At 38.2% G+C, this 26,986-nt stretch overlaps 2 protein-coding genes and 1 long non-coding RNA gene across 5 annotated transcripts in view; 1 reads left to right on the top strand and 2 right to left on the bottom strand.

The window, feature by feature from the left end:
- Positions 1-2,790: 2,790 nt before the first annotated feature.
- Positions 2,791-9,912, bottom strand: MAGOHB (mago homolog B, exon junction complex subunit). Of its 2 annotated transcripts, none has more exons than XM_036866673.1 (5): positions 9,739-9,912; positions 7,510-7,568; positions 6,717-6,827; positions 4,350-4,432; positions 2,791-2,908 (listed from the first exon to the last, which is right to left on the bottom strand). In XM_036866673.1, the coding sequence occupies exons 1-5, from the start codon at positions 9,830-9,832 to the stop codon at positions 2,809-2,811; spliced, it is 447 nt and encodes a 148-aa protein (XP_036722568.1). In that variant the 5' UTR covers positions 9,833-9,912; the 3' UTR covers positions 2,791-2,808. The 2 variants fall into 2 exon arrangements, with proteins under 2 accessions (XP_036722568.1, XP_036722569.1); XM_036866674.1 differs by lacking the exon at positions 9,739-9,912 and adding an exon at positions 9,129-9,619.
- A 23-nt stretch (positions 9,913-9,935) lies between these two features.
- On the top strand, positions 9,936-26,630 carry LOC118902400. Its single transcript, XR_005021561.1, has 3 exons — positions 9,936-9,976; positions 24,571-24,761; positions 26,594-26,630. It is a non-coding gene; the product is annotated as an uncharacterized LOC118902400 (long non-coding RNA).
- STYK1 (serine/threonine/tyrosine kinase 1) overlaps positions 13,777-26,986 on the bottom strand; it is a 47,500-nt gene continuing 34,290 nt past the window's right edge. The window contains exons 7-10 of one of the 2 annotated variants that reach the window (XM_036866672.1): positions 22,688-22,896; positions 20,556-20,596; positions 19,790-19,886; positions 13,777-17,599 (exon numbers count right to left, since the gene is read on the bottom strand). In XM_036866672.1, coding sequence (XP_036722567.1) covers positions 17,395-17,599; positions 19,790-19,886; positions 20,556-20,596; positions 22,688-22,896 — 552 coding nt within the window. In that variant the 3' untranslated portion in view covers positions 13,777-17,394. The remainder of the gene's footprint in view (positions 17,600-19,789; positions 19,887-20,555; positions 20,597-22,687; positions 22,897-26,986) is intronic. The other variant, XM_036866671.1, reaches the window with a different exon arrangement.

A 26,986-nucleotide genomic window follows, 5' to 3' on the forward strand; every position in this document is an offset into this window, starting at 1 on the left:
GAATAGACTCAGCCTGATATCAATGAAATATCTACCTGTACTTTTAACAGTAAGAAGAGGCACAAAACCTGGTTTTTCTTTCATATAAAGCACTTTTTTTTTTTAAATCTCTGCCTCATATGTTACTATGGCTAAGAGGAAACATTAAAGATTATTTAGCCCAACCCTTGACTTCAAAGACCAGAGGTTTAAACATTTGACAGCATTAAGCAACTCTTTCCACCATGCCCCGCTATCCTTGACCCTTAGAAAAAGTTCCAGATTTAGCATTGGTTTCATGGCAGAGATACCACCATTTACCCGACTGGTAGTCCTCCCCAGAAGGTCAAATTCCACCAGAGGTTGGTCAGCTTTCAGCTTTCCGTGGGTTATGTCTCTCAAAGGCTTTCTTGACCTCAAGCCAAGTTAAGATGGTGTTACTAGGGCAATACTACAGATTTCCACTCCCCAATTTATAATATTAAATATCTATTTCTCTATCTACAATAATTATTGGGGCACAGTAGGAATAGGCACATGTAGGCACAATAGGAAAAGAGAAATATAATAATGCATAGTTTTTATTACATTCATGTAAAAGAGGGACATGTGGGAAACGGGGTGGGGGGCATATGGGAATTCTTTGTGCTACCTTTTCAATTTTTTGTAAATCTATAATTTAAAAAATAAAGTATATTTTGTAAACAAACAAACAAATATATATATATATATAAATAAAATAGAACAGTAGAGCCTGGCGGATCATCCCGCTTTTCACCCGTCCTCTTTGCTGTGCTGTATTGGTTGCTTTGACTGAGGAACTCAGACTGTACACAGAACTTAGGATCACAGTTGGGCCACATCCAAAAGACACATCCTTATCCACTGTGTTCGAACATACAACTCTGTGGTATGTGCATTTGAAAAATGCATGGTAATGAAAGGTATCCATAGCGACAGAAATGAATCTCTTACACCTCAGACTAAGTTACAAAGACAAATAATCTGAAGGCAGTAAATATAAAAGACAATAAAATGCTGAAAAAATTTTTACAAAGCACCTACTATATAGAAAAGACTGTGTTAGATGATGGGTAGTGACACTCCATCCCATGAAGGGGCAAATGAAGGGATGAGGCACAAAATCAACACTTGAAAAGTAAATTTAGGGCTTCCCTGGTGGTGCAGTGGTTAAGAATCCGCCTGCCAATGCAGGGGACATGAGTTCGAGCCCTGGTCCAGGAAGATCTCACATGCCGCGGAGCAACTAATCCCGTGCACCACAACTACTGAGCCTGCGCTCTAGAGCCCACGAGCCACAACTACTGAAGCCCACGCACCTAGAGCCCGTGCTCCGCAACAAGAAGCCACCGCAATGAGAAGCCCTCGCACCGCAACGAAGAGTAGCCCCCGCTCGCCGCAACTAGAGAAAGCCTGCGTGCAGCAACAAAGACCCAGCGCAGCCAAAAATAATAGATAAATAAATTTATAAAAAAATAAAAATAAGTCTATTGGCACCAATTATACCAGTTTTCCACCCATAAGTGAGAAATCAACATGATATGACTTATAATAGAATTATTACAGTAAATGAAAAATGTTAATTATAGAATCTAGATTGGCATATGGGTGTTCATTTTACAATTCTTTCAAGTTTTCTACGTTTGAAATTCTTCATAATATTCTTCATAATAAAATGGTGGAAAATACTATTTTTAATTAAATAGGACTACAAATTCAGTTATATTAGCCACATCTCAAGTACTCAGTAGCCACATGTAGTATCCAGTGGCTACCCTATCGGACTGCTCAGATACAGAACATCTCTATTACCGCACAGAAGTTTACTGGACAGAGCTGCTCAGGAGCCCCGGTGAGCCTTCAGACACCAATTCTTCCACCCTAAGGTCCCTGGGCAAAGTAGATGATGACTAACAGGACTGCATACTTTGAGTGAAGGTTCAGATGGAAAAGTCACAGAATATCAGGGCATTAGCTACTAAGAGGAGAAGTAATCCAGTCTACCAGGAAGAGGTTGAAGGGAACTGAGAAATATGACTGGGACCTGTGTTCATTAGGAGTTAGGATATAAATACACACACACACACACACACATATATACGTAAGTCTAAATTTTAAGTAAATTTTAGAGCTGAGAACTCACTTACTTCCCACAGATATACAAAATATATACATTGTGAAATAATGGAAAAAGGAGCATAATAAAAGATATGCCTAATTTGGGGTACTGACTTTTATCTTCGTAACCTTGAGGAAATCACTGCTTATACAAAAACATTTAAATGTGAATGACCCCTGAGGGGTTTGTGACAAATGTAAAAAATCCAAAACCTTCTATAAACAACTTCTATAAGCACCAAAAAATTAAATCCCATCAGGTATGGTACAAACAAGGGAAGATCTACAATCGCCTTTAAATGGATGGGAATCTGGCTACATGTTTCTACGTGAAAGACCCTCTGCCATAGAATGCACCTACTAGAACAATTTTCATCTTTAAAATGAATCAGAGATACAGCCTCCTGAAGGAAAAAATGCACTCTCCATCCAGGCTTTGATATATTTTATTGGAGCAAAACTTCAATAAAGGTGGCTTTTATTTAGAGAATTTAATGTGTGTGGGGACTATCCAATCCACTTGGATCCAAGTGAAGATAACCATTAAGCCTGTTTATGTATTTTCTTATTTTCAATTTGCATACAAAAGAAGCTTGCTTCACATTCATAAAAACCCCAACATCATAAATGACAAACCCTCCCTCACCCATCCCTTAATTAAATATAAACAAGTTTCAAAAAACACACAATTTAGATTGGTTTAATCTTGAAATGTAATCCAATAAGACTAAAAACTAAACATTTCAGGTCCTGTACCAAATAGTAAAATACTCGAAGACCTTCAGGATCCCTAAAATTTAAAAAGATAAAAGTTACTTTTTTCTTCCTAAAATGAAACAACATAATAGTACAAATTAATTCCTAAAACAAAACAAAGACCAAAAACCTAAAACAATTAAGTTAAAGGAATTCTGAGGAGAAAGGAAGCATTTTCTGATAACTAAAATGGATATCCTGAACAATTCCCATCTCTATCTTTTCTGTAAGAAAAAAATACATAAATTTCTTCATCAGTATTCATTTCATATTTAAAGTGTTTATTTCCTTATAAAAAATAATATTTATGCATCACAAAAATGTTTAAGGCAAATAAAATTATAAAGATAGAAAAAAGAAACTCAATACTATATAATGTCATTCCTCATGGAATAATTATAAATATTTTGGTATTTCCCTAATTTTTTTCATAATTAAAATCATTCACTGTGGCCTTTTAAACATTACTTTTTCCATTACATTAAAAAAAATTCACAAATAATTTTTAATTAATTTAGCAATTCTCTCCTTGTTAGCATTTGGATTGTTTTCCAATTATTAATAAGGTTTTAATGAACATCTCTATGAATAATAAAGTTTTTTCATTATTTCAGAGTATTTCCTAGGATAGATGGATGCTCAGGAATGAAATTAGCTGGACAAAGATAAAAGAAAAATACTAACAGCTTTTGATGCATATTATCAAATTGCTTTCCAAAAAACACTGTTATCAATTTACAATCCCAGTAGGAAACAAATGCCACATCCTCACCAACTATAGGAAAATAGATGTGATAGTTTAAAAGTATCGCGGCAGTCTTTATGAACATAGCCATTTGTATCCAGTAGTTATGCATTCATTCCTTTCTCCTTTCCTCTATAAATTATAAAGCACCTATTGTGTGCCAGGCATTGCACTAACTTTGAGATACGGCAAGGTTCTCAGGGAGCTTACACTGAAGCCAGTTAAGCAAACAAATAAGTTATTACAATTTAGGGGGATAGGAAAAAGACACTATAAGAACATTTTGAGGGGAAAGAGTGGAAAGAAATAATTGGAGGCAGAGAGATTTTTCAGACAGTGGTATATGGTACCGCACTTACAGAGCTTGGGAAGACACAGGTAGCTAAAGCCATACTTAAGCTATACTGGGGCTTTTTCCATTTCTTTCAAGTATTAAATCCAAGGAAGAGAATGATGTTATATGGGACTAATAAGGCTGATAAATCCAATACGGATTTCTTTTAAATTTTGTGACGCTGTGTCCAGATTAAGACTTTTTTTGGCAATCAGTAAAATATACCGCTAACTTCTTTGATAACAAGTCTTCACTACTATAAAAATGAGGATTACATATACATAATAAACTGATACAGGTTGCAATTAAAATAATCTTCCCAAACTGGCTATAGTTCTAAAATGAGCCCCTCTAATAAATTATGTCAATTTAGTCAAAATGCTTTAACATACTCACTTTGACTGATTAACATCAATAAGAGAACCTATTTTTGATGTGGTAAAAGAAATGTGTTCATCTCCAATTACAATTTCAAGCTCCTGAAAAAAATAAAGCAGAGAAATGTAGTTAATATAAAAATCCATCCCACAAGATATATGTATTCTTGCTACCAAGAAGTCCCAATTTTTGCTGCAAGTTTTCTAGCCATCATAGAGGAGGAAAAAAAAACGAAGCGACCTGTTAGCTATGAACTATGTAAAACAAAACCTCACCAGCTCCTCAGGTGTCCCCAGTATCAGGATGAATCAGGAATTGCTTTCCAGGGGCTTCTCTGGCAGCGCAGGGGTTAAGAATCCGCCTGCCAGTGCAGGGGACACAGGTTCCAGCCCTGGTCCGGGAAGATCCCACATGCCACGGAGTAACTAAGCCCATGAGCCACAACTACTGAAGCCCATGCTCCGCAACAAGAGAAGCCACAGCAACGTGAAGCCCGCGAACCACAACGAAAAGTAGCCCCTGCTCGCCGCCAACTAGAGAAAGCCCATGCGCAGCAACGAAGACCCAGCACAGCCATAAATAAATAAATAGAAAGAAATGTAGATGTTAAAAAAAAAAGGGAAATCACGAAAAAAATAGAAAAAAAAAAAGAATTGCTTTCCAGAGATCTCAAAAAGATGATGCTATCAAATGAATGATATACTTATGAGTGACACAGAAATGTTTCTTATAGTGTGAGTAAAACTAGTAATATGGGTATAAGCCTATTTTTAATATAATAAATACAAACACATTTACCCTTTCTACCAGGCTCTACAAATAAACTGCATAGTATTAATAATAGCACTACTTAGCACCCACTATGTGTCAGGCCCGGTGCTAGGGACTTTACAAACATTCTCTGTAATCCCTAAAATTGGGCTAATAAAGCCTACCCTTCTCAGGCCAGCTTTATTTGCCTAATTTTACAAATGTGAAATCCAAGACTCATAAAGCAGAGGAAAAAAACTGTTGATGTAGAACCACTAGTAAGCGATGGTACTAATATTTGAATCCTGGACTATAATACTGAAAGATTCATACTCTTTTGACTTCACAAAACAATTAAAATTAAGAACTAGTAAAACAAACATAACATAATATAGGCATTTCTAGTGTGCCAAAATTAAGTATAAATTTTTCTCCGTATTTTATCTGCAAATCTAAAATGAAGAAGTAAGAGGCTACGTCTGTAGTGATTTTTCAGTTTAAATTAACAGATGACCTTAAAGACACTCCTAGCTATGTATTTGAGCAGAAAATCTAATTATGCACAGTTTATGGCACACACAAAATGGAGAATTAAATAAGACTCTCAAACAATCACAAAATCTTTGACTTAAAGATCCAACAGACAATTTCTGGAGCATGAGTAATCCTCCCCACTAACCAAAACACACGAACACATCACCAAGTGGGTAGATGAAAACACTGCCCTCTCCCTGAGTCTAAAAGAGATAACAAAAGGCTTGTTGCTGTTTTTAATGCAAACGTATGTATGTATAAAACAAACAGATCTAAATTTACTTCTTAAAAGTGTTTGCAGTGCATAAAATAAATACTGTTAACTATTACCTTTGCTTTCCTAAATAACATTTCTTTAAAGAGAAGTGTTAAGTTACTGCTACAGAGAGTCAGCATCTATTAGATTTCGCCACATTTTCTTCTAGTCAAAGAAGTTGTTATACAGTATAATCCTCGGGAATATACAAAAGCGAAATTAAATGTTTCTTCCTCCTGGGGTCATATCTCATTTCTCCAACAGGTGAAAAGACCCAATTCAGAAATCAAACTGGCTTTCTACAGAGTGAAATTAGGCCTTCAGAGCTCTTCAGCAGCCCATCGATTTTTCTGAAGGGAATATGAGAGGCAAAGGCAATGGTCAGTTGGAACAAAGAAACCAATCAAATCACTCTCTGGGGCATAAAGATGCAAGTAAGAACTTTCAAAGTTATAAATCTGGCGAAAGTGAATTTTACGTAGTCAATGAGAATGCTAATTCTCAAATTTAACAAACACTTGTGTTTTTTCCTATCTATTTTTATTTCCTAATAAAATTAACCAATAATAGCAATTATTCATAACATTGTGAAAACATCTTAACTTTAGCTGGGGTGGCTGCAGAGAAGACTGTTCAGAAAGATGTCTAAACTGACGCCTTCACTACTAGGCGGTAGCACAGAAAATGACGCAAAGTGAAATAAAATTATAAAGTATTTACCAGGTGCCTACTAAATGGAAGACCCAAGACCCAATGAGGAGCTATTCTAAATAAACAAGGAGAAACATAACAATTATATTAACAACTTTTAGTATTTACGATTTCAAGAATTATTAAGTACGAACCTGCCGGCCAACCCTGTCAGGGGGAGGCCACAAAGCATCATCTTCTTTTGTAATTTCACTGTCATCAATAATTCTCTTCAGTTCCTCCATTACACTCTTGTGTACATAAGCCTGAAAACAAGTTATAAAAATTTCAGTGTCTCTCTATTTCTCGACACAACTCAGAAGCAAATAGTAAAACAGAGTTACAAACCCTGAGTATTCAAATAGAACATTAAAGAAAAATTTAATTCTGATTCTAAAAGTACAAGATGGGAGAGAATCATTCTTCCTTATGATGTTTCTTCACTCTCTTGCCCTTTCCTTTAAAACATATTTTTCCCTCTTCTCAACACCAGCCCCATCTTGAAACCTTGTATTCTGCCTTTGTAACACAGAACTCAAATACCTGTGGGTGGTCAACACAACATCTATGACGTGAACAGTGACAAATACAAATACACATCACGGTTAGTGCTTTGAACTTTTTCTTATACCTAACTTTTGAGACTTTCATTTAAAATTCATACTGTGTTTAAAACATAATTATTATCAATTAGTTTTAAATAATGAATAGAGTAAAAACACAAAGTTAATTATAAAATGAATTAAATGATACACTCGAATGTGGGACTACAACTTAATATATTCAGATTGCTTCTTTTGTTGTTATAGATGCTACAATCAGAAGCCTTTTTCAATCTATACATTGGCTTCTTTACAGCCCCAGATGTACTTTAAATATGTAAATAAAACCATAGACATGAGGTAAACAGGCTTAATATAAAAAATTACACATCTGTAAAAAACTTACCTCTTTTCTGATCATGACATCATTTTTATAATTGCTGTTGTTAGCATATCTAAGTTTTCCTGTGGGAAGTGGAAAAAAATTCAATCTATAACAGCAAAAACTGCTAAAATATAAAGAAATGACATCATAAGCAATTCTGAAGGTAAAAACCATTTTATACTACTACTTTTATTAATATTTCCTCCCTCCTGGACATAAGATCAATGCTGAACATGTATTTGCTGTTAAGTTGGCTGAAGTTGAAGCCAGTCAACTTTTTAAACTCCATGCCTTCAATACAATTCCATATAATGGGAGGGCCATTTTCAAGGCCCATTTTCTTAAGCTATGTCATGATCTAGACAGGGAATCTGAAAAAGGAACTAACATTTCTTCTAAAGTTTACATTACATGTCTTATTGGTGCTGAGTTACCCAGAACATTTAATCTAATCTGTAAAACAACCCTAAAAAGTATGTTTTATTCTCTCACCTATTCATAGTTGAGAAAACAGAGAGTTAAGTAACTTGCCCAGGGTCACACAAGATTCAGACCTAGATCTACCTTCTTCCAATACACATGCTTTCCCCACTACTCCAAAATGTTCCTTTAATTATTTTCCTTCAAATTAATGTACTATGGCAATGCTACTGTTTTAGAATTGTAATTAAGAAGCACACAAACTATATCTTCTGAATAAAAATTGACCAGTTTGTTACCTGATCTACATTTAATTTTGATGTATTCCCTAATGTATGCTTCTCCTCACGGCTAGTCAGTTGCCCAGATACAGATGTAATGAGATCCTGAGCCTCTAAAATGACAGGTTATCCTAATGAGGAGAACCCCTTAGGAATCACTGTCTTTGGGACTCATCATTACTTATGGAAAGGTTGTGGAATGGTGTGGTGGCAGATGAGAACCAGTGTTCTGGAACGAAATTTCCCTGATAATCTTAGACTACTTAATTTACGTGACTGGCTAAAAGTGATACGGACAAGCTAAAAGTTGTTCACAGGCCAAGGCCCTGAAAACAGTATCACACGAAGAAAGAACAGATGGAGAATTCAGGTAAATTTGGCTCCTTAGCTAAATTTAGAAAAGACTTGGGGAGAACCAGGGAGACTAAGGTGATTAAGGTTTCTAAATAATTGCAGAGCCAAAGTTACCCTGAGTTCTACATGAAATGTGCGATGTTCTTCCCCCTTCCTAATATGTGATCCTCCCTTAATTTTTCTTTCATGCCTTCACAGAATTTTGTCCAAAGCATGAACACAGCACTTAATATCTATACTGCCTTACGGTTAGTTTCATGTCTATGTCACCCACCAAGGTATAACTCCTTGAGGGGAATTAAAGAGTCTTATGCACTACTGTCCCTTCAATTTTTGTTTTTACATGTTGCCCAGCACATAATATGCATTCAAAAAAGAAAAGTCTATGCAGTTGGACTGTCGTTGTTACAATTAGAATTCAATATACAGTACAACCATCTAAAGAGAATCAGAGCTGTCAAAAGACAGAATTTGCTGCACTTTCTTTGGGCAGCAGGCACTTTCACCTCATAGGGCTCTCAGCAGTCTGACTCCTTTTTTCCCCTCAGAGACCAAGAAAAAAACTACTCTCGTTTCAAGACTCACCTCAACTGTCACCTTCTCTAAAAAGACTGCGACTCTTTCATGTAGAACTAACCACGCCCCTTCTTTATAGTCTTAATGCATCCTATAGGGAACAACTGTATTTAGGCACCCCAAACACGTCATTACACTCATTTTTCTACACGTGGGGCTCCCCGCTCCAGAGCAGGCCTCATTCGTTTTTCTCGACATTTTGCCTTCCATACAGCGCCTGAATGAATAAAAAAGATGAATGGGCAGTCCGAAATTTACTGTTCACCGGAAGATTTGAAGCATCCATGCGTCCACCGCGTGGTGGAGATGTTCTCACAAACGTTCAAGTATTAGGTCGATAAACTAGACGGCCTTTAAGGTCCCTTCCGGTGAACTGATGCTAGGATTCTGAACTTTACTATCTGACAGGATCGGCTTTTCTTAATTAACTGACACCAATTTACTCGTTTATTCACAAAGCCAATGTACGCTTCCTATTTTCCTTAAGCTCCTCGGCCCTACTGCACACTCGCCAGCCGGCGGAGGCTCGCCCACCCACCCCAACTCCTCCGCGGCCTCTCCACCTCGCTTCCCCCTGCTCAGCACCGCGCTTCGTTGCCGCGGCCGCTTTTCTGCTCACCGTCCGGCCGAAACTCAAATTCCAGAAACTCGTGTCCAAACTTGCCCTTGTGCCCTACATAGTAGCGCAGGTAGAAATCGCTGGCCATAGCCATCTTTGTCCCCGAAAAGCCCGCCGAAGGCCCAGCAGACGTGCCGCCGGGCGCCTGGCAGTGACGTCAGTCGCCCAGGATAAACGCGTCACTGCGGCCCTTCCGCCTCCCACGACCCCAGAGGAAAGCGGCCGGGCGGAGACTCGAGTGAGAGACCCGGAGGCGCGCGGGGGGGCGGGGCGGGCGGCAGCGACCTGGACTTTGCTTTACTAGGGTTGGAAGCATATTATTTTCAAAATTCAGTAGATCATATTCTATTAGGAAAGCAAAGAAGTGTAGAAATATAAAAGCATTTGTTATGGGCTTGGAACTAAGGTTTGCCAGTCGCTCTGACTTTTCGGGTCTCCAATTCTCGCGGCATCCGTGAGGTGGGTGTGGCCTTATTCCCCTGATTCGTGGAGTGAGTAAAGACAAAGCCCAGAATCAGAATGGCACATCGGAAAAACAAAACCCTTTTTCCGCTAGATAGTAGAGGCAAAGTAAAAAGAATTCATCAGACATGAAGTCTGAAATTTTGAAAGGCACGTTGAAACTGAAAAATCTCTGGCTGTCATGATATAAAAGAATTCCTTTTAATAGTAAAATTTATTCAGTAAGGGTTACTCTCTAGTGGCCTGTGGAGTTTTGGCAACTTGACTTAAGATCAAATGGTTTAGCCCGCGTTTCTCACCAGATAGAATTACACGGGGGAAGGGAAGGAGTGCTCAGCTAGGATAGGTTTTGAAGGATGGAGAAAGGCAAGGTGAGCTTTACACAAAGCCTATTGTTCAGATATTATTCATTACCTTTCTTTTACCAACACACAGAATAATACTGCCTGTTGGATGATATTTAACCTTCAGTGGGATTTGGTAGAAAGAGTCGCAGTCAGAAGACCTGGGATTCGTTCCCATCACGTATCTCTACCTAACCGTGGTTAAGACGCTATCTCTAAGCCTGTTTATTCGTCAGCCAAATGAATAGACTACGATCAACTTTGTCAAGCTCAAAGAACTGTTGAAAAGATCAGATGAGATAATGCATGTAAAATAAGATTTAGAATTTATAAAACATTATATAATGAGTTATAATGGGCATTTCCTACATGCCAGAAATTTTTGGGCACTGGTAATTAAAAAAGAGCCCTTTGCACTTGTAGTCTAGAAAACAAACATGTAGACACATATTAGCCCAAGGAAGCAAATGCTATAAGAAAAAAAATTTTTTTTTAATGCTGGTAATACAGCAGAGGACACAAATCACTTTATTGGGGAAGTTGAAGAAAGGGGAAGTACCAGGGAAGGCTTGTGACAAGACGTGCTATTTGAATTGGACCTTGTTGGATAAATTCAGTATATGTTCAGAGGGATGGAAAAGCAAATAGCCTGAGCAAACGTGCAGTCGTGTTACAATGCATGCCTTGGGAAAGCCAAGAATTTCAGTATAATTAGAACACAAAGTTCATGGAAGTGGAATAACCAGAAAAGCAGACTGGGCAGGTTATGTTGAGTCTGTATTAGCAATTGTATAACTGTCAATATAGAAAACTATATTAACCATTGTATAAATGTTAATATAGAAAAATTATTCAGTTCCAATATAGGCTGCCATTATGGAAAATATACAAGAAACATAAAGCACCATCCCTCATCACTAGGGTGATGAACCATTCCAGTTTGCCCAGGACCAAGGAGTTTCCTAGGATGTGGGACTTTCAGTCTTAAAACCTGGAACTTCCCAGGCAAACTGGGATACGTCAGTCACTGTACTTACCACAAAAATAATCCACAGAAACTTGATCGTAATATTCCATAGTATCTCTGAAAATATAGGCAGTAATCCATTTGTTTTTTGTAGGGAGCCTCATGCAATCTTTGGATTTCCTAATGCATTTCCTTCCCATTTTTGGCAAATGTGCCAAGTGTTCACGCTTACCTAAGTAGAGCTATAGGTACCAGATCTGTGACTGTGTAAATAGAGCTTATGGAACGCACAGGGTTAAGATTTTTATCTGTAACCAATTACTGTCTTTATCCCCTAAAAAGACATCTGAGCTCAAGACTAATCCTCTCTAACCCTATCTGTTTTTAAGATGAAGTGTGAAAATATACTTACTTAATCTTTCCTATAATTAGCAGAAAAAAAAAAAAAAGGCCAACTGTACGTCTCTTGTGTCACCGTAAAGATTGGAAAGTGATAAAGCATTTGTGTATTGTGGTCTTCTTGGATGTTATACACCAGAGCTATGGAAACTTTCTGAATGGCTACTGAGCACTTGAAATGTGGCTAGCGAGACTGAGGAACTGAATTTTTATTTTTAAATATTATTTAATTTGTGTGAACTTAATATTTAAATAGCCAGACATGTCTAGTGGCTATCATTTTGGACAATAAAGTTATATAAGAACCATTTTATATGCTTTTACATGGGCTGGAAACAGAGAAAATATTTTTGGAACATTGAGAAATCTCAATCTCAATGGCTGTAAGCTTCAAATTAGGACATACTTACTGGCAACAGCATAGTTTATTTATAAAAATAAATGTTTGGGCTGCTTAAATGAAGCCAAATGAAGAACTATTTCTGCCTTTGCTAATGCAATCTCTGTGGTTAGCTTCAAAAACCCTTGTGAAGTAATTAAGAAATAAACATTTTATTTTCCAACTCCAGCTGAAATGAAGGCTTAATGATTTAATCAAATACACATTATTCATTGATAAAATAATGATTCCCCATTAAGTTTTTAAGTTTATTGCTTTCAACTTCATGATGACGAATCAAGTCAGAGGGCTAGGGTCAGAGATGATTATTTCTTCTAAGTGTTAATTTCGTCTTTTAAAATATTCTGATGTTTCCTGTGTCTAAAATTCTCTCTTCCTTTGATCTCTCATGTCTGCTCTGTCCTTACACCTCTTTTGCCTTTTGCCCCACTATTTAAAATTATCAGATCATTCCTACTTACAATTTCCAGAAATATGTTCTGATTTTCTTGTGATAACTAGAGAAGATAGTTTTGTTTTGTTTTTTAATTTTCATTTATTTATTTATTTGGTTGCATTGGGTCTTCGTTGCTGTGCGCAGGCTTTCTCTAGTTGCGGCGAGCAGGGGCTACTCTTTGTTGCAGTGCGCGGGCTTTTCATTGTGGTGACTTCTCTTGTTGTGGAGCATAGGCTCTAGGCGCACGGGCTTCAGTTGTTGTGGCATGTCGGCTCAGTAGTTGTGGCTCGCGGGCTCTAGAGCGCAGCCTCAGTAGTTGTGGCGCACGGGCTTAGTTGCTCCTCGGCATGTGGGATCTTCCCGGACCAGGGTTCGAACCCGTGTCCCCTGCATTGGCAGGCAGATTCTTAACCACTGCGCCACCAGGCAAGCCCAAAGATAGTTGTTGTTTTCATTATGTTATCAGTAGCTTTTGAATAGTTTTGATTTTGTATTTACAGACAAAAACTGTTAGGGCTAGCTCATTACATTAAACGGATCAGAGTAGTAAATCAAGAATATTATATGGTCTAACACAGTATTCTAAGGTAATTGAAATGTTTTTAAATGTCAGAATGACTATGGTCTATTTCAGTCTTCATTCCATCCATCCACCTTTCTCTCTTCCCTTCTGTAGTAGACTTATCTGTTTTAACCATATATGTCTTTTAAACCAGGGGTCCCCAACCTTTCTGGCACCAGGGACCGGTTTTGTGGAAGACAGCTTTTGCACGGATGTGGGGTTAGGGGGATGGTCAGGCGGTAATGCGCGCAGTGGGGAGCGGTGGGGAGCGGCATATGAAGCTTCGCTCGCTCTCCTGCTGCTCACCTCCTGCTGTGCGGCCTGGTTCTTAACAGGAGCGCCCCCAACCAGGGGTTGGGGACCCCTGTTTTAAACCACTCAGTGGAGTTACTTTTTTTAATGAGAAAACCACCATCATGCAGAAACACCAAAACTTCCACACCATTGTTTCTCAAATATGTTCATATATGGTGAGCACTTGAAGCTATTGCTAGATTATTACAACATGATATATTCAATTCCATTATTCAAACTAATAATTTATCGAGCATATGACAATATTATATGCTTCTAACACATAGCATAACCACTAATTCTTATTTCCATACAAGTAAAACCAGTCTGCTAAATTAAGCATAATAGGTGATTCTCCCAGTCTTGTATTGTATTTGATACACATTTATTTGTTTAAATGAGTCATGGTAGAGCAAACATTTAACAACAGTTGTTACAGCAAGGTTAAGATTTAGAAGATTCTATTCACTAACTTTTTCTTTAGCATGGTGAAAAATATTATTATTCAATTTTAATAGAAAATACCTAAAACTAGTGTTGTGCACGAACATGATTTGAGAACTACTGGTTCAGACTATTCTAAGTTGAATTACATTGTCAAGTTTCAATGAGACGTGGTTTCCAGGTGGGCATTTGCTCAGTTCCTAGCTATTTTGCAATTTTTTTTTAACCATAAAGCATACATTGGAAAAGCAAGACTGGGAGAGGAGGGAATCAAAACAGTAAAACAAACCCTAACCTGGATTCAATTTGATTAAATGGTAAATATTTTCATTCTTTTTTCCATTCATTAGCTTGGGAATACCTGGTATGGCTGATAAGTCAAAGATGCCAGAAATATAATTCTCCTTTAGAGAAAGCCTGGCCAAGTGAGGGAAAGACCCCGTTTCCTCTGAATAAACAATTACTGTATCCAATGTTCCAGACCTATATCCAGAAAAACAAAGTTTAAAATAGCAATTGTCTGCTTCTTTACCTCCTACCAAAACAAACATTAACATACAATGTGAAACAATTAGCAAAATATTTTAAAAATAAGATTTATTTGAAGCAACTATACTCCAATAAAAATTTAAAAATATTTCTTTATTTTACCAATTTTAATTTATATTGCATTTGTTTTATACTGTGTATATTTTATATCTACATATAAATTATATAATTTTATTAGGGTTGAGTGCTCAAAATATTTTTCCTAATAAAGATATGTAATTAAAAAAAAATGAGGGGCACCAATTTACTACCAAATAAGTGACTTGAGGGCTTGAGTCATTCAGGATTTGTCTTTATTTCTTCCATAGAAGCTAACTTTGAGCTTTGTATGTGGTATACAATGAATAACTATTTGTAGAATTAATATTTTTTTCTCTTCCATATTTTAAAAGCTACTCTTTTCCATTGAGTCTCTTTTTGTACATGGTGGGGATTTTGAGAAGTATTCCCTCTTGGATCATCTGATCTATTCCCAGACTGTTGGTAGAGTTGATTTTTATTATTCCTAATTTACCCCTGATGGATGAGTGTCGAGTACTACTTTGAATATCATTGGTAAAGGTGAATTCATTATTTCCCTTGCAAAAAAAAAATACAGCGTGAAAGAGCAATGCTCCATTTCATCATGCACCACTCTCCTCCCGCTTCACTATACCTCCCTCCCACTAGCCTCCTTGCAGTTGCTCAAGCTGAGTTTTTTCTTGCCTCAGAGTTTTCACATACATAATCCTTCAACTGGAAGGCTCTTCTCACTGTCAGGCTTACTCACCCATCCCTAAGGTCTCAGTCTAAATGCCATTTTTTCAGGGAGGTCCCCATTTTATACTCCCTTCTACTACCCTATACTTTTTCTTCACAGCACTTATCACAGCTGTAATTAACAAATACCCACATAAATGTGTATATAGTGTCTCTTGCTTTCTAGACTGTAAGCCAAAGCTCTCCTTTTCTTATTATCCAACACCTAGCATGGCGTCTGGCACAGTTGGCCTTAACACTCTATTCTTTGAAAATAGTTGAATAAATAAATAAATATTTTGTAAATTTGACTTAAATCAACAGCTGAGAACAATTAATTCCATAGGACTTCATCATTTTGTGCTGAGCCATTCTTCCTCCCTTCTCCCTATTGCTGCTTACCACGCATTTAAATTCTGTCTAGTCATTGCGGTATTCCTAGAGGTGCAAGAATCATTATTCAGTTGGGCGACTCATTATGACTCCATCAGGATTCTAAATTCTGCAAGTTTTTCAACTGCCAGTCATTTTCCTATAGCAGCCTTGGATGTCCCTTCTAGAGTATCCAAGGTATTGTTTAAAATCACAGACCGCATGTTCAACTGAACTGTCATTATCATGGTATTTCCAGTATTTTGAACTAGTAGGAGATGACTGTCATCATCCAGACACTCACACAAAAATTATGACTTCCTCATTTTAGTCAAGTGGTATTTGCACCATACCATCATCTTTAAGCATGTCCTCCCTTGCAGTGTGACTGACAGACCGAGGTTCTCTTCTTGGCCACCGTAGGTGTTAAATGAAAAAGATATGAAAGATTCTAGGCTAGTAAGGATGAGAGTATGGAAATTAACATTTATTGAGCACATAGTATGTGCCAGATACGGTACAAATATATACTCTCATTCAATCCTCATGACAACCCTGTGAGATAGGTAGTATCCCCTTTTCACGCATGAGGAATCCCTTTTCTGACAACGTAGATTGCCTCTTGAATTTTTCTGTTGACATTAGCTTTCATTTATCTACCGTTATCCTTCCTATTGGAGAGATTTTGGCAACTGTATAACCTGAAAAGCCTACTTTCACTCAATAAATATGAATTTAATGAAATAACTTTCACAGTAGATCATTGGATAATTGAAAATGGGAACCCATCATCCTTCCATCTCAGGTTACATCCTTTTCTAGCCCTTGTTAAAGACGTCCTTGCCTACCAAGCACTTTTGCTTGATTTCCATATTTCCCATTTATTAAATACACAGTGTATTCATCATCGACCCAATTGACCCTCTGGGCTCAGTCTCCCTAGTCTCATAGGGGCCAGGAAGCCAGACTGTTGAAAAGTACAAGTTGAATGTTCTTAATCATGAAATGACCCCTCCAGCTTCTAGTTAAAATGGTACCAACAGGGTTCACCTACCTCAGAATTAGATCAAAGGGGACCATATTTCTCCTATATACACCTTAGGGGGAGCTCAGAAGTCTTCCTTAATGGTTCTCCTTCAGCCCTGCATGAACGGACCAGGAATGAAGTCCTGTATGTCCTTCCTCCCCCTTCTCTCTGAAGGATGACCTTGGTCCTCATCTATACTCCTGAGCAAGTAGAACCTTCAATTTTCTTCTCATCAACTTCTTTATCAGCTTTCTCTTCCCTCATTTGATTCCAATTTTCTGGACCTTATAATAGTCTAGATAAAAGTGTGTTTCAAAGGAAACCAGCCTGTGGTGGGAGGGACCAGCTTATCTGTGCCATGCTGCGACAAACACTGCAGACTTGTAAAACCTCCCTTGCATTGACACGGTCCATCCACCTACCCTGCATCTTCAGGACGGGGATAACAGAAATGAAACTGTACGTCTCAGTCTCGAGGGTGTATGGTGTGTGCAGCCTCATCTAGCATCATTTCAGGTTTCTAGGGAAATGTGCAGGGGAAGATGCAGGGTCCATGTCCCGTACCTCCCTTTATGTCCCAGTAGAAAGTCTTTTCTCTGTTCTTGGAGGAATTGGTTCCAAGAGTATATGATCTCCCAAAAATGTGTGTTGCCCCAGGATCTTCAAAGGATGCTATAGCTATAGGAGAGACTCTCCACGCTGACGCCTGCCACAGCTGCGTACAATTCAGGCACCACCAATTCTGGTACTTGCAACACAGCCTTGTCATTTGCAGTTCGAGCGGCAGTTTCCAGGCGTGAGTGTAGCTCTCTAAGTGAGGGGCGGCTGTCCTCACTCCAACGCCAGCAGGACTTCATGAGACCGTACCTGAAAGGGAAACAAGAGAAACAAGAGAAGCTGTCTCCTCTCCTAACAAACCTTAACAAAAGAAACCTACGAGTCTTTAATCTACTTCTCATTGCTGTGTCCCATATGCTTCCCAGAGAATACTGTTCCTTCTCATCCTCCTAATGCTAAGTCTCTTAATATCATCTTCTCAACAGGACCCTTTTTATAAAAGGAATGACTAAATATTTCTTAAACTACAATCAGTATGACAGAACAGTTTTTTTTTTCCGTTAGATTACCAAAAGCTCTTAAGTGTTTTCATCTTACATGTTATTAATTTGCATCATTCCAGACCATTGCTATAACTTATCTACCAGTATGAGCTACATTACAGCAAGGAAAATAAGAAGGTATGGAATAATACGATTCATGCTAATTTCAGATGTAATTAGATGGTTCCTTCCTTTAATCCAGGTCATTTCCCCCCTTTATTACTTAGCTTCTCCAGGAAATTGCCTTAATCGAGATAGAAGTACTTACCACCTTTAATCTGTCTTTGCTTCAATCCAGTTTCTAGAGAATTTACAACATAGCCTGTTTTCAAACAGTCTTCATCAAGTCTCATTCCTGCCCAAGAACCTACAGTGATTTCCCACTGCTCACCATATAAAGTCAACATCCCACCCCCTAGCTTCTTACCACATAGTTCTTGCCTAACTGAAGCCCTCTCCTCCTGACAAGTCAGTGTCTTGCTATGCCCTAGATGTGGTTAGTTAACACCCAACTCTGTCTTTGCTCGTGCTCTGCCCAATTCCTTGAATATCCTCTCCATGGTTATCCTTTCCCACAGGTTTAAGTCTCAATTCCTTTCCTTATAAACCTCAGCATGCACTGTGTTTCCCACACTCATTAATGTTGTACGATGAGACTTTGTATAAGATGCTACTTTAATAATACTGCTAACGTTTTACCAAGAACTTACTTATTATAAAAGGCATGGTAGGGAAACTTAACATGCATTATTTCATTGTAGCCTCACAATAATTTTGAGGTAGGATTATCATTATACCTATTGAAGATAAGTAATCAACGCACAGTAAAGTAGTAGGACTAGGGCTGAACGTGTGTCTTTTTGACTCCATGAGATGAATCTGAGCTTTTAACCATTCTACTTATTGCCTCAAACTTTATGTTGATTTTCATGTTGTTTCTGATATCCTTCTTCAAGACCAGGTACTTTATCAGTTAAATGTCTCTCCCCAGTATCAAGGACAGCCTTTTATACACATAAAGCCTATGAGAAATATTTGTCAACAACTTCATTCTAGTATACCCAGCCAGTATCACTATACTGTGTGTATGTGTGTGTATATACACATAAAAATATATATCAACAGTTTTGATATTTAACATTTTTTAACATGCTTGATGCTGTAACTGTTTAATGTTGGGAAACCCAGGTGCTGGAAATTTACCTTTTCAGTGCTGAAAAATTTACAAAATAGCAACAACTTTAATAGAAATGTATATTAATATATTAACTCCTGCCTTCTTAAAAATAATTTAACCTTTTCTTATGTTCTATAACAACCTTTTTTTGTACTTTATTGGTTATAAAATTCTGAGGGTAATTTTTAATTTTTCCATTTTCTGCCTCTACGTTAGTTCACCAACTGTCCCTTTCTGCTGACAATTTGATATCCTCCTTCTCCTGTCTAATTTCTTCTCACCACCCCCCTTTTGGTTGGCTTCCAGCATGCTTAGAACTGGGAAAACAGATAATCAATATTTTTTTAAGTTAAATATTAAATAGGAACCAGTGAGTAACTGTAGTGCAATGGATTTTATGACAACTATATTAGAACTGAAGCTAGTAGTCTCTAACTGAGACTGACATTTAAATAGATAAAACACTACTGTATTTGCATTGGATTTGGTCTATTTTAAAAGCTTCCAGAAGAACTAAGCTTTAACAACGTTAGCAAACTTAAATTTCTAATATAGTACTCAGTGGTTGCCTCAATATTTTGTGTGTGTGTATGTATACACACATACATACATATGATATACATATACATGTACATCGTATATGTGAGCAGATGTGTTTTACTTCATAGGTTTGGTTTAGGGTTGTACATTAGCACATAAAGGACAGCTGAGGGTCATCTGAGCCACTTTGAAAGGGGCACGACTGGTGAAGAGCAAAAAAAGATTTTAAAAACCATTTACATGGTGTGTGTGCAGCTACTGGGTCTCTTCATGATTTTCCTTCTTTGGAGATACTGTAGGACACTGGTAGGAGGGACTTCAGGATATGGAGGTGCCCCTGTTGGTATGGAAAGAATGAGAGTAGTAAGAGAACTTAAGGGTCCTCTGGAATATAAAGTATAACTAACACTACTCTCCATCCACCTGGGCTAATTGCCTGCAAAAGTATAGCCATAGGAAAAATAATAGATATAATATAATTGCTCCCTGGTGATCAAGTAAGGATATAGCTTAGAGAATTTTGGAAAAAAAGAGACGGGGGCGTGGGTACTGATAACTTAGCAGAACGTTGAGTCTTTAGGAAAATAACAAAATAAAGCAAAGTGAGAAATGAGATCTGCCCTCTACTTCCCAAACATGAGAAGGTGCTATAGTTTCTCCATCAAGTGGATTAATAAATCTAAAGACAATACTTTTATGTTTATGCAAGATCATCCTTGGAATCATCCTTGGATTTTAAAACATCCCATGGAATTGGTAAAGTCTTGAGGGAAAGAAAGGGAAAGAAAGCAAAAGAAAGTTAAAAACAGAAAGAGGGAAGGAGAGAGAGAGGGAGGGAATCAAGACATTACACGACTATCTCAAAAATCAGGATTCTATGTCAACTCAGTTCAACCTTCAGAGATTGTACCGAAACCCCTTCCCATAGCAAATGTCATCCACCACCCAAATAAACATCCTTGTATATCTTTGTATAGGCGCACACTACTTTGGGGATTCTCCTTACCTAGCGTCACCATCTCGTAGAGCAGTATCCCAAAAGACCAGCTGTAAAAGAAACAAGGCCATGGATTTAATTTCTATTTCTGCCTTTCGTAAAGACAGCTCACTTAAATACCAGAGGCCTTCAGTAAGAACCCCATTACAAAGGCAATGAAAGGGAATCAAGGGTGACTGATACAATAAGCAATGAGGTAGTGCCATTAGAAAGCATTTCTGGGCTTCCCTAGTGGCGCAGTGGTTGAGAATCTGCCTGCCAATGCAAGGGACGCGGGTTCAAGCCCTGGTCTGGGAAGATCCTACATGCCGTGGGGCAACTGGGCCCGTGAGCCACAATTACTGAGCCTGCGCGTCTGGAGCCTGTGCTCCGCAACAAGGGAGGCCGCGATAGTGAGAGGCCCGCGCACCGCGATGAGGAGTGGCCCCCGCTTGCCGCAGCTAGAGAAAGCCCTCGCACAGAAACGAAGACCCAACACAGCCAAAAATAAAATAATTAATTAATTAAAAAAAAAAAAAAGAAAGCATTTCTGTCCAATCCCCTTAGAATCTAAACTATTTGAGTACTGAATTTATGTCTCCTTTTTTCTATATTACACATTAATAGATATTTACCATTATTTGCTAAATTGTGAGTGTTTGTGCAAACGTGCAAAGATATTCACCCAAACATACAGAAATTCCCCTCTTCATCTTTTTCATCCTTTCCATTTCTCCCTGCTGAAATTCTAGCCTTTATTCTTAGCTCAAGGCCAAGCAAGTTTTATCATTTATCTACTATTTCCTCAGTAGATCTAATTGCCCAAACCTAGGAAAAATATTAACAGAACAAGTTTTATACATAATTGGGGTAGGCATTTGCCTAAGCAATATGATTCAAGAGATGTATATTTCACTATTCTATAATATCATCATTAAATGAGCAATATTTCCCAGTTAAACTTATTATTCCCAGACCTCTATTCAAAAGCAGATGTCAGCGAAGCAGCAATGAAATAAAAAAGCAGTCTTCTGGGGACTTCCCTGGAGGTCCAGTGGTTAAGACTCTGCACTTCCACTGCAGGGGGGCATGGGTTCAATCCCTGGTCAGGGAACTAAGCCCCCCCATGCCACGCAGTGCAGCCAAAAAATAAATAAATAAAATAAAAAAGCAGTCTCTTAATTGACTCACCACATCAACTGATGTTCTAAATTTCCCCCACAACTCATAACATTCATGGCTAGTAAGATATTCTATATTATGTTTATGTGCTCCTCCGAGCAGTTGAGTTATATGGCTACCAAAAGTCAATCACAGTTCTTTACAATCCTGTTTATGCCAATCCTATATGTAACTGTAATTATGTAATCAATTAAATATTATGTCAGCTGATTAAATATACATGCCAAAAGCATTAGCTCCCTGAAAACTAGATTGAATGCTTTGAAAATATTCTATAAAACCAAGCTGCTAAAAAGAAAATGTTGTCAAATTGTGTGGGTGAGACAACTGTAGAAAACTGGGAAAAAATTAACAATAAATGTCTGTAGTCAAATTGCATCACAATTGTTTTCAAGTTTCTTTCTCTATTTAGAGTCATCCCAAACTGAAACTCAAAAATAATTCATTATGGGTGCTATTTATACAAGAAACACAACACGTAACTTCATTTAGCATAGCAGGTCTATCCCCTTGGCCCTCCTCCAAAAGATTGATAATTAAATATCTACTTATATGTTTTAAGTTAAAATAAATTGAGTATACACACAATTTATTTATTTATTTATTTTAATAAGTCCGAGTTCAACTAAACTTTTGATTAAGCGGACCTACCTCTTTCAGATAAAACTAGATAAACAGATAAAACTCCACCAGATTAAGTCCTCAGATACTAGCATGAATAATCTATTCACTTTTTTTCTCTCCTAATTAAGGTTTCTAATCTAACACAGAGGGAATACTTCAAAAGGCAGTACAAAGCATTGCAGGCAGATGTCAAATATGAGCTCTGCCACATAACACACATTTTTGCTTGAGAGTCTGACTTCTCAGTAGAGATTTCATGGGGAGACATAATTGACAATAGACCCAGTCATGTTCACGAGCTGGAGGACACCTGGGTCAAGAAAGGAAGAAATCCACAGGGCAGGAACAAACCATACATGTCTCCTTTGATGCCAGCCGGTCTCAGCAGAAGCCGTTCTGGCGCGAGCCACTTGAGAGGTACGATGCGAGTAGACGAGATGGCCCCTCGGGAGTGGACTTCATAAGCCAGGCCCAGTCCGCAGAGCTTAGCAGTGAGATCACACTGGATCAGGATATTCCTGGCTGCCACATCCCCATGGAACAGATGCTTATCCTGGAGAAATTCCTGTCAACATGAGATCAAAGATGGATCAGCTCTCTGAGGTCATGGCTTAGGTCACAGGTAAAGAGAAACAAATCCTTGAAAAGACAAGGAGATTTTCTACTCTGAACAAGGCTCATTAATAATGACATATTGCTTCCAAGTATTTATTAATTTTTTAATTAATTTTTATTTATTTATTTTTGGCTGTGTTGGGTCTTCGTTGCTACATGAGGACTTTCTCTAGCTGCAGCGAGCAGGGGTTTATTGTGGTGGCTTCTCTTGTTGCAAAGCACGGGATCTAGGCACGCAGGCTTCAGTAGTTGTGGCACGCGGGCTCAGTAGTTGTGGCTCTTGCGGCATGTGGGCTTAGTTGCTCCACAGCATGTGGGATCTTCCTGGACCAGGGATCGAACCCGTGTTTCCTGCACTGGCAGGCAGATTCCTAACCACTGCGTCACCAGGGAAGTCCCACTTCCAAGTATTTATAATGAATCAGACATGTTTGCATTGTGTTTAAGATTAGCAAACTGATACCAATACTTCATTCCTCTTTTTAAAAAAATAAAACACTTTATTTTTTTAAGAGTTGTTTTAGGTTGACAGCAAAATTGAGTGGAAAATCCAGAGCACTCCCACATCCCTTCCCTCCCATTTCATAGTTTCCTCTATTATTAACAACTAGCATCAGTGTGATACATTTGTTACAACTGATGAACTGATACTGATACACTATTTTCAACTGAAGTCCAGAGTTTACATCAGGGTTCACTTTTCGCGTTGTACATTCTCTGGGGTTTGACAAATGATTTACACATTTTGGATACATTGATATACCCTTTATATTTTTGAAGACACATTTATTAGTAAATACACTAGCTTTGCTTTAAAACAAACAAATAAAGCTTAGCAAACTGACCAAATAATCCAAATAACATTTGTACTGGGTTTGGAAATTATAATCCCCTACTCTGACCCTGACCCTGGCCTGATTTTCCTCTCAGATAGGACCCAGCTAGACAAGGGGAAGGAATGTAGGTTTCAAGTTTCTAGCAGCAGTCTCCCAAACAGGGTAATATATACATAGCAAAATTGAGTGTCATAATAATAAATTTATATACAGTTTTACATCATCTCATTTTGACCCTAAAATAACTAGATGAGGTGAATTAGGGAAGTAACTTTCAGATAAATCTAAATGATTATATAAGGTCACACTGGTACTAAGTAGTAGTGACCAGAACCCAGTATTCTAATTCATAGGAAGTACTACAAATTCTACTAATACTTTTCAGGCCAGGCTGCAAATCAGAATTGCCTGAGAGATTTATAAATTCATAAGGTTTTCTCTCCGGACTTACTTAACCAAAATCTAGGAAGAGGGACCTGATAATCTATATTTTTAAGAAGCATCAAAATGATTATAGCACAGCCAAGAAGACATTTGAGAACCACTGCACCTGAATGACACTGATGTGTTGAAATCATTTCCCCCAACATCAAGGTGTTCAAGGCATGCAGAGATGCTGAAAAACTATATGTGACTGAAGTGCTAGAGACTGAGGTCTATGATTACTAAACAAGAATGGTGTGAAAAAATAAAAGGTGAAGGTGGTAACTTCCAGTCATTGATGGTGAAGCAAACAGTGACTAGCAGGGATTTTTTTGGTTTTTTTGGTTTTTGTTTTTTTGTCTCAGGTGGGGTCTCAGAACAAAGATATTATACTCTAATGAGAAGAATTGAAGAATGTACTGATCTTGAGGTTGTTAAGAGTTAGAAAAAATACTATGATGTTGCCTCATAAGTGGTAAACTAGGGCTCTGAGGAATGCTTCAGTGTGATCACTGCATCTCTATGGCACCCCTGCAATTATGGTTCAGAATACAAGGTAAGCTCTGTCCTGATACCCTAACTTTTTATTGAAGTATAGTTGATTTACAGTGTTGTGTTAGTTTCAGATGTACAGCAAAGTGATTCAGATATATATGTATATATATATATACATATACACATATATGTATATATATATTCTTTTTCAGTTTCTTTTCCATTATAGGTTATTACAAGATATTGAATATAGTTTCCTGTGCTATACAGTAGGTCCTTGTTGTTTATCTGTTTTATATATAGTAGTGTGTATCTGTTAATCCCAAACTCCTCACTTATCCCTCCTCTCCCCTTTCCCCTCTGGTAATCATAAGTTTGTTTTCAATGTTGTGAGTCTATTTCTGTTTTTTAAATAGTTCATTTGTCCTGATACCCTAACTTTATCAAGGAAATATACCAACTAGGCCATCCAAACACCATAGTTAACATTTATTTGTATGATGTGCTCTCTCCCTTGCTCCATGAGAACTTCAACTAACTTTTTCTCACTTCATCACCTCTTTTTTCCTAAGCTTTCTCTGATTCCATTTAGATCCCTTGTATATTTCATACCTCAAGGTGGCAAGATATATCAAATACTAAAATAGTAGCTTCACAGAGCCCTGATTTTCCGTCGCTAATTTTAAACACAATTATCTAAATAATTTCATAGGAATAGTCATCTAAATTTCCTGAGTAATTCTGGTAAAGGTAACTTTTTTTTTTCTCTTAAACCTTGAGTTCTTTCTCTTCCCTGTTTATTTAGGTTAGTTTAAAATAAAGAAATACTCTCACCTTTGCCCTTTCTTATTCCTCCTCTTCCACTTGTTCCTTGTTCTTTTTAAAGTATCTGTAATTCCTATCACATTCAGTATCAAAGCAAATCTACAACCTAACATGTTCTGAACTAGTATTTCTTGTTTTACAGGTATAAATTATAAGCTTCCTTCTGGTTCTGTAGCCTTTCACCCATTCAGTTTCTATTCCCATTTCTTCTCCCAACTTGCTTCCCCTTTCCCCTTTTACATCTGTTAACATTAGTATATATCTGGAAGTATGTGGACATACAGCTGTTGGCCCTGGTTTTTTACCCTTAAGACTGAGAAACCTTTTAAAACCCTTCCTGTTCCTTCTTTTTTTAAAAAATATAAATTTATTTATTTTATTTATTTATTTTTGGCTGCTTTGGGTCTTCATTGTTGCGCCTGGGCTTTCCCTAGTTGCTGCAAGCGGGGGCTACTCTTCATTGTGGTGCACAGGCCTCTCATCGCAGTGGCGCCTCTGGTTGGGGAGCACAGGCTCGAGGCACACGGGCTTCAGTAGTTGTGGCATGCAGGCTCAGTAGATGTGGCTCATGGGCTCTAAAGCACAGGCTCAGCAATTGTGGCGCACGGGCTTAGTTGCTCCGTGGCATGTGGGATCTTCCCAGGGCTCGAACCTGTGTCCCCTGCATTGGCAAGCAGATTCCCAACCACTGCGCCACCAGGGAAGCCCCCCTGTTCCTTCTAAAAACCCTAAATTGGGACTTCCCTGGTGGCACAGTGGTTGAGACTCTGTGCTCCCAATGCAGGGGGCCTGGGTTTGATCCCTACTCCGGGAACTATATCCCACGTGCATGCTGCAACTAAGAGTTCGCATGCCACAACTAAGGAGCTGGCGAGCTGCAACTAAGGAGCCCGCCTGCTGCAATGAAGAAGCCCACGTAACGCAACTAAGAAGCCAGTGAGCTACAACTAAGGAGCCCGCCTGCCACAACTAAGACCCGATGCAACCAAATAAATAAATATTTTTTAAAAAAAACACTTTAGGGCTTCCCTGGTGGCGCAGTGGCTAAGAAACTGCCTGCCAATGCAGGGGACACAGGTTCGAGCCCTGGTCCAGGAAGATCCCACATGCTGCGGAGCAACTAAGCCCGTGCGCCACAACTACTGAGCCTGCGCTCTAGAGCCCACAAGCCACAACTACTGAAACCTGCGTGCCACAACTACTGAAGCCCGGGGGCCTAGAGCCCATGTTCCACAACAAGAGAAGCCACCGCAATGAGAAGCCCACGTACCACAACGAAGAGTAGCCCCCGCTCACTGCAACTAGAGAAAGCCTGCACGCAGCAACGAAGACCCAACGCAGCCAAAAATAAATAAATAAATTTATTTAAAAAAAAAAACACTTCAAACTGACTACTTTCTTCCTAGAATTACCAATCCTGAATTATGTTATCTAAATAATTTCATGAAAGAATTGAAAACA

Source organism: Balaenoptera musculus, chromosome 10, assembly GCF_009873245.2.
Source record: "Balaenoptera musculus isolate JJ_BM4_2016_0621 chromosome 10, mBalMus1.pri.v3, whole genome shotgun sequence".
Taxonomy (NCBI): Eukaryota; Metazoa; Chordata; class Mammalia; order Artiodactyla; family Balaenopteridae; genus Balaenoptera; species Balaenoptera musculus.